This window comes from Xyrauchen texanus, chromosome 40 (assembly GCF_025860055.1).
Source record: "Xyrauchen texanus isolate HMW12.3.18 chromosome 40, RBS_HiC_50CHRs, whole genome shotgun sequence".
Classification (NCBI taxonomy): domain Eukaryota; kingdom Metazoa; phylum Chordata; class Actinopteri; order Cypriniformes; family Catostomidae; genus Xyrauchen; species Xyrauchen texanus.
The window spans coordinates 15,885,460-15,897,904 of NC_068315.1; the positions used below are offsets into that span (position 1 = coordinate 15,885,460).

General features: G+C 39.0%; 1 protein-coding gene across 1 annotated transcript; it reads right to left on the minus strand.

The window, feature by feature from the left end:
* Positions 1–2,577: 2,577 nt before the first annotated feature.
* Positions 2,578–8,538, minus strand: LOC127633585 (calmodulin-1). Its single transcript, XM_052112797.1, has 6 exons — positions 8,485–8,538; positions 7,351–7,381; positions 3,927–4,070; positions 3,643–3,749; positions 3,403–3,538; positions 2,578–3,285 (listed from the first exon to the last, which is right to left on the minus strand). The coding sequence occupies exons 1-6, from the start codon at positions 8,485–8,487 to the stop codon at positions 3,257–3,259; spliced, it is 450 nt and encodes a 149-aa protein (XP_051968757.1). The 5' UTR covers positions 8,488–8,538; the 3' UTR covers positions 2,578–3,256.
* Positions 8,539–12,445: the final 3,907 nt, after the last annotated feature.

Sequence of the window (12,445 nt, forward strand, 5' to 3'; positions counted from 1 at the left end):
ATTTACTCACCTTCATGCCATCCCAAACTCTTATGACTTACTTTCTTCTGCGGAACACAAAGATTTATGAAGAGAGCATAAGGTTGTTTTTGTCCATACAATGTAACTCAATGGGTGTCGAAGTTAAAATAAGGACATAAGGCAGCATAAAAGACTCAAATGGTTAATGCTCTGTTCCAGACAACATGGAACTCCGAGTTTTCCCACTTCATGCAAGGAAATAATGACTGGAATGCCACCTGAAGTCAGAGATCTGACTTGAGAACTCAGGGCAGATATATCAACCCCGACCTCAGCGAGAAGCCTTATTTGACGTAATCTCCTAGATGGTAGTGACCAACGAGAAGAAACCGAAGCTGTATTTTCACAGCAAAAAGTGTATGAATATGCAATGTACAATAAATATATAAGAGGATGTTAAGAAGAACCATTTGTGTTTCAATCATTGCCAACCTTTTCACCTATTTTGCTCATGAAATAGCAACAAGATAGCCAGCTAGCTAGCATCTGGAAGACTGTGCATGTGTTTATGCATTTGGCATGTGTTCGTTAGACAATGATGTGTGATTTACTAGAACACACTGAGGTCAGAAGTGAGAAATTTCAACTTGGATATTCCCACCTTCGACTTTGTCTGGAACCCAGCTTTAATCAATTTCTTCTTAACCGCTTTGTGTGAGAAACATCAAAATTTAAGTCCTTATCTTGACATCCGTAGTCTCCTTGGCTTGTCATGAGAGAAGCTCCTTCGCACACTTCCACATGCTTGACACATGTGCAAAGCACTGAACACAAATCAGAAAGGGTTGCCAGGTTCACGGTTTTCATGCCCAGTTGGGCTATTATGAAAATACACATGCATGTTAAAATTTTGCATGTAACATTTAAAAAAAAAATATTTAATACTTTTAAAATGTACCGTAGTAGCCAAAAGGTTGATGATAAACTTTAGAAATTTCAAATGCAATGTCTTACTGATGTACTGTAAAATGAAATGAGGACTGAGGACCTGGCAACCACCTTCATTGTCAAAGCATTACCATTTTAAAGCCTGCTATGTGTTCCAGAGAGGCCAGATGTCAGGATTTATAGTGAATAAGGACATACATTTTGGTCTGTTTCTCACACAAAGCGGTTGTTTCGCTTCAGGAGACTTGGATAAAACCACTGTAGTTGTATGGATTACTTTTATGCTGCCTTTATGTGCCATTTGGAGCTTGGACTCCATTGACTCACAAAATGTGGACAAAAACAGATTATATATCTGTCACAATATCTTTGGGTTCCACACAATGAGGGTGAGTAAATGATGAGAGAATTATAATTTTTATGTCAACTTTCCCTTTAGGAAAGAAATGCGAAGTCTGGCCTGCTCTTTCTTTACTTTGCCTCCACCGAGCACCACATCTCCATCCCCAGTCAAGTTGCATTCTTACATGACATGAACATGGGAGCACTGCTCAACTCCCAAAGATCCACCAGAGCCCACTGGAAAAGGGAAAGTGCAGCTACCCGTGAGACTGGAATTCACAGTTGCTAAGAAACGAGATGGAACATGAATATCACACGTCAGAAAGCTCAGCATGGTGGTAAATTGTTCCCCGAGATGAGATGTACACACATCTCCCTTGAAACAGTGAGCCGCTTTATGCCTCATTGGTCTCCATCACAGTCGCTTCGCATTTGTTTGCATTGTGAATGAGCCTTTCCTCATTCCTCAAACTCACCGCTACCTACACTTGCTTACTTCAAAGGCCCCATCACCCAGCACCATTTATGCACAGTCTGTTACCAATGAAACAATCAGGCGGTGTGTTTGTATTTCAGACTTGCAGCTGCACAATCTGTTATACATCCATCGCAGGGAAGCCTGGCAACTGTTCAACCCCTTTTAAGGAGATTGCTGAAGTCAGAGTAGAATATTAGTCCTCTGAGCATCCTGCTTATGAGGTGGACCAGAATTGGCCTGCTGCAGATCTGATCAGATCATCCACTTCTGTCAAAGTTGGGTGGGCTCCCAGAGCCTTTTCTATGTGGATCAGTCCTGTACAGAGATATTACTCTGGTAATAAGTGTATAATAAATGTCATTTGAGACAGCAGACTAAGCAACCGAAGTGTGAATGTTTCACTCATAAGTGGTTGGAAGTCTATTATTATCAGTCCTGTAAACAGCGCAGCCATTGCGAGGTAAACCGATTGGTTTGGATTTAGCCACTAGGGAGTTATTCCAAACATGACTAACATGTGAAAAATTGCACAATTTTGTTATTTGATAGCTTTACACAACCTTTAAACTCAAACTTAAGTCTTAAGAAAAAAATCATGTCTGGAAAAGTGTCTAATTAAATGCTAATTACACTGAAATAAATACAGGCATAATGTATTTTATTAATGACAATGTAAGTGGGTAACATCAACAGGATGTAAAAGGAGGAAAGCAAACTACATGAGATGAGAGTGGATTAATTTTAAATGCAGTTCAATTGTAGTAACACCTCATGTCTCAAATGCTTAGCATAACCAAAATACTTGATTGACAAATCTCCACAATTTGTATTTCAAGTAGGCATGGTGGTCATTTGAAAGAAGTCAGAGGAATGCAGTTTTTGGGTAAATTGTTAATTTTATTGGAAAACAAATATACAACTTGGAATGGATTCTGAGGCATGGCTGTGCCATAAGCAGTTAAAAAAAGAAAAGAAAAAGAGACTAATTAAAAAGCATAATAAGAACAGAACAAATACAAAAAGATTAGAGTGTATGATTACCCGGTGATAAACCTGCTAGTATTTAAATCAATGATGTTGCAATAGTGCAATGCTGAGGACTTTCACATTTCTATTTATATTCAGTCCATTGTCCACTCAAGAGTTGCTCCTCCACATAAAATCAAAAAGAGAGAGGAAAAAAGAACCATGCCAAAATGTATGTTAAAATAATGTCTCTCAGTCAGCTGGACCCTTGATGTTGCCACTCATCAGGTGGGCAAGTAGACAGAGCAACAGAGGGAGGAAAAGGGGCCTGTGTGTAGCCAGTATCTGTGCCTAATTCACCTGGTCCCATAACTGCTCCTTCTGACAGACTGTTTACAATGATTAGGAGTTGTGAAGGCATGAGCACTCAAATCTTTAAGTAGTATACATGCAGATTCTTTGGACAGCAGGAGAAGATAGGAGAAATTTAAAATAAAACATTTTACAGAAATTACAAACAAGAAAAGGCAGATTTTATACAAGAAATTCTGTACAAGGCCTTCACTTCGCTGTCATCATCTGTACAAATTCTGCAAAGGAAAAAAAAGGAGGAACATAAGTAACAATTTATATAGGTCACAGTTAAAAAGCTCCAAACCAACGGATGATTTTAAATGGACAGTGACTGTGTGAATTATGAGGCTCACCTTCATAATTGACCTGACCATCTCCATCAATGTCTGCTTCTCTAATCATTTCATCCACCTCCTCATCTGTTAGCTTCTCCCCCAAGTTTGTCATCACATGGCGCAACTCGGCAGCACTGATATATCCGTTTCCATCCTGAAAAATACCAGCAAACAGTGGGGCATCTAAGTAATTTCAAGCAATGATGAATTGAAAAATACAGTTCTTCAGATGTGATGTTAAGTGCACAGAAGCCTTACCTTATCGAAGACACGGAAAGCTTCTCTGATCTCCTCCTCACTGTCAGTGTCCTTCATCTTCCTTGCCATCATTGTCAGGAACTCTGGGAAATCTATTGTTCCATTACCTGTTTAATGGAGATCAGACAAAGTTCATAGTCAGATAAAGGACCAGCACTTTAAATGGTGCAAGTATAAATTATTCAATTGTAAAAAAAACAATACTGGAAAATCATTTTTAAGTTCTACATGCAAGAGTTAATAGCATGTTGATGGCTAATGTAGCAGTAAAAGTGTGTCCTCACCATCTGCATCCACCTCATTGATCATATCCTGCAGCTCCGCCTCTGTAGGGTTCTGGCCAAGAGAGCGCATGACAGTGCCCAGCTCTTTGGTTGTAATGGTGCCATCACCATCTTTGTCAAATAGCGAGAAAGCCTCTTTGAACTCTGGGTGGACAAATCAGTGTTTGAATCAGTTTCTTTGGCCTTAAATTGCATTTCCTCCCACTCAAATCATCCTACACATCTCTTTAAATATGTTTAGGCTTTATCCTGAAACACTTTCACTTTACTACTAAACAAAGTGGAAAAGGCAAAGTCCTTCTACTCCATGATGTCAAGCTTTTTGCATAATTACTTAATCGTTTATGAGCACATGGCGACAGAAACGTGCTAGATTCTATAATATACAAACAATGTCCAACACTTCAAGTAAAATTAACAGGACCCGAAGCAAATCTCTTTAAAGTCGGCGTGAAACGGAAGTTGCGACAGACTTTACTTCCGTATTGTGACGTATTTCAGAGTGAAACAGCTTATCAAACAAGAAAAAAATGTAGCGCAGGATTTGAGTTTATCCATTGGTTGTTGAGTGGATTGTGAATATATGGCCGTTGCATAGCAGAACGAAGACAGATTTGAATGCGAGATTGCAGAAGGGACACACACACCCCTACCACCATGCTGCTAGAGTCAGAGACGTTTATCTGTGAAATTGAGCAGCGCTCTCAACACATTTATATTCAAAATGACAACATAAATGCATGAGCACATTGTGGTCTTTGCTTTCGAAGCGGCTGTAGCCGTTGAAAAACGAGTGAGTTAAAGATAACAATAATTAAAAATTTTGAATCACAATACAGTAAATATAAAATAAAAAGCACTTCCTCGTGCTGTGCATCCCAAGATAACTGCATTCAAAGATATAACTCCACATAAAACCCAAAACTCCAGAGGCATCCGAAGCATTGTATTCATTAGTGATCACCTATGTAAATTCAAGCCAGCTGACCAGTAACTAAGGAAATTTGGGTTAAGGAACAAGTTTTGAAGGAAAACATAAAAAAATACATCTTGCCATCTTCACCAACATGTGAATGATATTTATTAAAAAAGGGGCAGGGTTTAAGGGGACTAAATGATTGGAGAAGTCCTGCATACGCCACCAGAGAGAAGTCTGTCATTTCACCGGAAGATCAAGTATTACATTTTGATTAAAGTAAATAAATAAAACATATGCATGATTGAATCGTTCACAATAAGATCATTAACATGCATTTCGAAAATAGATTGGGTGAATTTTCATTTCATGCCGACTTTAAAAGTAGTACGTATTACATTGTTGTCTGTTGCCAAGACGCAAGTAACAACAATGCCCTCTCACAGACAGGAGGACAAACAATCCAGAGCCATGGCAAAACTGACCACATGTGTTTGTGTTAAGCACAGAGCTCAATCAGATCTGGTGTGTTCCAGTAGTTATATATTCAGAGAACAGTCACGTGCTTCTTGCACAGCAGCATCATTCACTTTATATAGATGCATTTAGTACCTTCTTAATTACATTTCAAAGACGCAAGAGTCATCATGAGGCAAACCCCTCATTCAGCAGTGTGTAACTGATCAGCACACATTCTGAGAATTGATCCTTGCAGGCATAATCAGGACAAAGCCATAGTGACAAGTGAGACTGCATTTCAGCAGTGCATGCATTTGCCCAGTGATCTGAACACTAAAGGATATTAATTCAGCACAGCGGTGGCATCATCATCCAGATAAGTCTATTTAATACTTCCTTTGATATTCCATAAGACATTACAGATGCACAACCACCTTTCCTGTATAACAAGCACAAACATCATGGCCCAAGAGAATGCAAATATTTCCTTAAACATGCAGAATATTATTGTAAGCATGTCCAACTCAAGCTTTAGCCTGCTTGTTATTTCTCACTAGAGAGAAAAAAAAACCCTACAGCCACTTATTTCAATACAGATTCGAGGAGGTGATATCATAGTCTAGTATAGTGTTTCCCAACCCTTTTTCTGCCACGGCACACTTTTAACGGATAAAACATCCCACGGCACACCACTATCCCAAATAACCATTAGCGATAGTTTTCCTTTTCAAGAACTTGTCGATGTTCTCGGTCTGTCTTGGTAGCGCCTTTCCTCAAATTTTTTGAAATTCGGCTATGCAAAAAATGCAAGTCACATACGTGTGCTGTATAATGAGGTCTCAGGTGGAAAGAGCGCTAATTGGGTAATGAAAAAACAACAAATTAGCTTATTTTCTTTTTGATTTTCTCCCCAATTTGGAATGCCCAATTCCCATTGTGCTCTAAGTCCTCGTAGTGGTGTAGTGACTCGCCTCAATCCGGATGGCGGAGGACGAATCTCAGTTTCGTCCATGTCTGAGACAGTCAATCCACGCATCTCATCACGTGGCTTGTTGAGCGCGTTACTGCGGAGACATGCTTCATGCTATTCTCCGTGGCATTCACCCACAACTCACCATGTGCCCCACTGTGACCGAGAACCACATTATATCGACCACGAGGAGGTTACCCCATGTGACTCTACCCTCCCTAGCAAAAAGGCCAATTTGGTTGCTTAGGAGACCTGGCTGGAGACTCTCAGCAGCTCTGGATTGGAACTCGCAACTCCAGGGGTGGAAATTAGCTTCTTTTCTAATTTGTAGATTTGTTCTTGCAAATTAATTCTTGCAATGCCACAACAAATATTTTTTCTTTTATTCATGTATTTATTTACAGGGCTCCAGACTAGGTGTTCTTTCATGGTTTCTTTTTATCAGGATCTTGCTGATTAAAATACAGTTATCTGAAGACAAACAAAGCCTTTTTCTACAATCAAGAGGGCATTAGAAAATATTTTACACAGAAGGAATGTTCCATTGTATCCATAGTTTTAACTGTGGTATTTGCAATTAGATTATAGTAACCAAAGACAAAAGTAAAACCATGATTATCACAGTAACCATAAAACAAATAATGGGATTTTTTCAAAAGAAAAACTAAATTGTATTCCCTCACTACCCCGATATATTAATATAAGTTCATGTTAAATATTTTTCAGTATCTGTGATGTGTGGATTGAAAGCCTACCATTTCTATCTGTTCATGGTGCAGATTTCTACTTTATTTCTTTACAATGCTTTTTAGTATGTTGCGGCCATTTAATACGATTTTAAAAAGTAAAATAATCGACACATTATGGGTTTCCACCGCGGCACGTGGTTGGGAAACACAGGTCTAGTAGGAACAACCATCCATGCACACTCAGATTTCACTAAGTGCCCACCTTAAAAGGCAACAAAAGCAATGATAATCCACCAAGATCTGAGCTGGCAGAACAGACAGACTATTGTAAAATGCCATGTGCCAATGCTGAACCTCTGAAAAGACAGCAAAACAAGTATAGGACCTTACCAGCGATTTGCTCCTCTGTGAGTTGATCGGCCTGGGGATGGAAGAGACGACAAACAATAATTACTAAATCATGCCTTTTAAAAGCAACATGTATACTCAGAAATCATAGCATATTATTCAGCACGTGTGTTTTTGGTATGCTGATTTAATAGTATAGCAACTACTTGTTTGAGACAGCACAAAGACTTCAGATTCCCTGTATCAAACAGTTCCGGGATCAACTCGACAGAGTAAAGTCCCTCTATGGTAACGATAAGACACTCCTAACAGCAACTCATCGACACACCTATTTCCTAGTGGCACTATAGACAGTCATATCAGATAGTAATACATTATTACACAGTTATAACCCCTATGCAACGAGTAACCCAGTAATAGCGTGCAGCATGTAAGGAGTTAACCTCTCGCACTGCTTTACTAAAAATTACATAAACACTTTAACATACACAGATAAACGAGCAATACAGGCGTGATGCTGAACCTCAAGATCCTTAAAGTGGTTCAAGGAAATTAGAATAAATAAATCCTTTACGACTTTATGCAAATTCACAAAAACAAAAATGAACCAATGGTTTAACCAGCTACTTTTAGTTGCCAAGCCTGTTGTGGCTCACGTGTGACGTTTAAGTGTTAACTTGACGACAACTGAAACCAAAATCAAACCCAGAGCGAATAAAGAATTAAGGAACAATGCCCGTTTAAAGCTGTTAAGCGTGACTGAATGAACACAAATTATTTTTTAATGACACGTGAGATTAATGCAACCTATCAAATTAAAGTTCTCAAAGCGCTTAAGTCAAAGCCCTAAAGTTAAGTGATACTTTCTTAGCAGAATTTCTTCGTTTAAGCATTCGATATATAAATAACCAAAGCAGGCGAAGATTGAAGTACAGCATTAAACGAAGAAGGGGAGACTTAAGAGATATATTCCCTCATTCACTCCATCTACTGTAAACTTGGCGGCACATTTCTGCAAAAGAACGCAGATCAGCCTGAAACTCTTTCTCGATTCGCCTTACTTCAGTTAAATTATATGTTTAATTCAGGTGTCTGTCTTTTATCAAATAAAGTGTGTATATATATATATATATATATATTTATTTATTTTTGTAAGAAATATTGGTATGGACTCACCATTTTCTTCTGTTTCTCAGCCTCCCTCTGTCTCCGTGAGAGATTCACAAATGGTGGTCGGCATATTAATATAGACCCGCCTTAACGGTCGTACAGAAACTCCTCCCATCTTCCTGTATCCATCCGCCAACCGCACAGCATTATGTCCATATGTGCTTTGTAAATTATGAACTATTAGACCAACAAACCAAACTAAGCTCTAGAAAACGTGATACATATAATTATCCAAGAAAGAAGTGTACTTGTATTACCCCAACCGCCTAGCTAGATGCAAACATACAGGGGAACTATCTGATGGCGGAAGAATACTGTGCGCATTTCGGTTTGTGCGGATGACTCTGATTGGTTCGTTTGTACCTGCAATGCGTCTCTCCCTGGTCACACGCTGTAGCGTTTGGATGGTCATAAATGACATGCCATGCAACTGGATTTAAAAAGGGAATCACCTGAGTGAATGTGAATGCCAGTGCTTTAGTGGGGGAATGCGTGTTAATGTGCTCGTTAAATGTACAGGTTTTCGTTTTCCCTCATTTTCTTTTGCGAACATTGCTTTTTGCAGATTTGAAGCACCGAAATGAAAATTATATCATTGTTTACACACCCTTGTGCAATCCAAGATGTGTATGACTTTCTTTCTTCTGCAGAACACAAATATTTTTAGACTAATATCTCAGCTCTGTAGGTTCATAAAATTCAAGTGAATTGTGGCCAGAACATTGAAGGTCCAAAAAGCACATAAAGGTAGACTCAAGTGGTGATATGATAGGTGTGGGTGAGAAGAAGATCAATATTTCAGTCCTTTTTTACTACAAAATACCTGCCCAAGTGGCAATATGCACGAAGAATGAGACTTGCCAAAAGAAAAAAAATGTGAAAGTGGAGATTTGTAGTAAAAAGGACTAAAATACTTATCTGTTTTTCACCCACACCTATCATATCACCACTTGAGTCTACCTTTATGTGCTTTTTGGACCTTCAATGTTCTGGCCACCACATACTTGCTTTGAATGGGCCTACAGAGCGGAAATATTCTTCTAAACATCTTCTTTTTTTTTTTTCTTCACAAAAAGCATTTTTGTTCTGCAGAAGAAAGAAAGTCATACACATCTGGGATGGCATTAGTGTGAGTAAATTTTCATTTTTGGTTGAAATATACCTTTAAGCCCCCTGTAAAGGGATCAATGGAAAGGAGGAGGCGAGAACCGGCTTGACAATATAAATAATCGTTCAAAACTTAAAAAACTTAAACAAAAGACAAACACACACACACACACACACACACACACACACACACACATGTTGTGTTTCCATGTTTTATGGGGACTTTCCATAGACATAATGGTTTTTATACTGTACAAACTTTATATTCTATCCCCTAAACCCAACCCTACCCCTAAACCTCACAGAAAACTTTCTGCATTTTTACATTTTCAAAAAACATAATTTAGTATGATTTATAAGCTGTTTTCCTCATGGGGACCGACAAAATGTCCCCACAAGGTCAAAAATTTCGGGTTTTACTATCCTTATGGGGACATTTGGTCCCCACAAAGTGATAAATACACGCTCACACACACTCACACACACACACACACACACACACACACACACACACTCTCACACACACACACACACACACGCTCACACAAATGTTGTGTTTCCATGTTTTATGGGGACTTTCCATAGACATAATGGTTTTTATACTGTACAAACTTTATATTCTATCCCCTAAACCTAACCCTACCCCTAAACCTAACCCTCACAGAAAACTTTCTGCATTTTTACATTTTCAAAAAACATAATTTAGTATGATTTATAAGCTGTTTTCCTCATGGGGACCGACAAAATGTCCCCACAAGGTCAAAAATTTCGGGTTTTACTATCCTTATGGGGACATTTGGTCCCCACAAAGTGATAAATACGCACACACACACACACACGCTCACACACACACACACACACACACACACACACACACACACACACACACACGCTCACACACACACACACACACACACACACATACACACACACACACACGTTGTGTTTCCATGTTTTATGGGGACTTTCCATAGACATAATGGTTTTTATACTGTACAAACTTTATATTCTATCCCCTAAACCTAACCCTACCCCTAAACCTAACCCTCACAGAAAACATTCTGCATTTTTAAATTTTCAAAAAACATAATTTAGTATGATTTATAAGATGTTTTCCTCATGGGGACCAACAAAATGTCCCCACAAGGTCAAAAATTTCGGGTTTTACTATCCTTATGGGGACATTTGGTCCCCACAAAGTGATAAATACATGCTCACACACACACACACACACACACACACGACGGACATTCCGTAAACTATCTCTCTCTCCCGCACGGTCCTCTGCAGTCGACCTTTATCCCTCTCGGCAGGCTTGATTAGCCTAATACGGGACCGGGTGTGTAGGATCACGTCCCGGCCCCGCCCTCCGCCCTGCCACACCCCCCCCCTTGTCTGCTGTTAAATGAGTGTGATTGTAAACTTTTTCATTTTCTCAACTACCTAAAACCACATTTCAATGCATTCTTTCAATCTTTAAATAGATTTATGCATGCCAAATATTAAAAAAATACATCTCCAGCACAAATGTTTTCCAACTATGATGTTGGACTATGTAGAAATGTACAGTACAAGCTACTGGTATTTTTTGGATGCACAGAGCTTCTTTTCAGAACAGTCAAATTGATCATTATCTGTTTTGAGATGTGTAAACTGATGGAAGTTGTGCAAATTCAATGGAACTACATTGCTCTGTCACTGCAGCTTTTTTTAATGAAGGCATGCTAGTTTTACCATAACAGGCTATTGATTAAATATCTGAATATTTTCTCTATAAGTGGTTATGTAAGGCACATTTCTGCCTTTGTTATCTAAAACAAACTTAGTAATAGGGAAGGCAAACCAATAAGCTCATATGGTAAAGAAAAGAGCTTGGATAATAAGACTGGAACAAAAGGTCAGCAACAATAGCACCAAAAGTAGCGATGCAGTCAGCCAGACCCTGGCTTATTCATCAAGCCTTACTCAAGCTCCTATACCCAGCTTCTCAATGCTTGTCTTCTTCAGCTCCCTCCTCGCAGGCCACCTGTCTTTGGCCATGTCCCAGGATTGTTGGATATTGAAGGGCTGAAGAGAAGACAGACTGTTACTGAGGGGGGTTGGGCCTTTTTCATACCAAAGGAGCAGCAGGAGAAACTGATTAGCCTATCATTTGAGTGAACCATCCTTAGTATTGTTGAATATGATAAATATCAGGTTCTGTCTTAGTTGCTGTTCATATGGTTCATTATTTACCCCAGATGTTTTCCATACCCCACTCATCCCTAACCACTGCCCCTCAAAAGGGAGATGACTGAATCAAGCCTCCTTTCAAGAAAACAGACCCGCCTAAAACTGTACAACATGAACTTGGGTGGTTCCTGGATACCAGCCTTTCCAGAGCTTGTAAAACTTAGGGAAAGAGTGAATCATACATTGGTTATAGCCACAACACATGCAACATGTGTGCTAATGCCTCTTTCAGGTTACCTAAGAGTTTCCACGCTGTCTGGCAGCACACAAGGGTGTCTGGTGTCTTAAAACACAGGAATGCCTGTGAGATTTGATCCATCTTTTAGGCCAACACAACAAACAAATAATTGTTTGTATGCAATGCTTTTATTTATATTGATAAATGACGTATTATACAACATTTCAGTTGTGAGGCAGCACAACGTAATCAAGACATTAATTTCTGTTTCAACGGTATAGATATGACTACACTGCACCACTCAAGGTATGAAAATAAATAGCTTCTACTCAGAAGCATAGGCTATATATACCGTATATAGCTTTACTTTAATGTGTACAACACAAAATATAAAGGATAAGGTGGACTTAGAGTGATGCATAAAGTTAAAGAATAATTGCTCCTTGATCT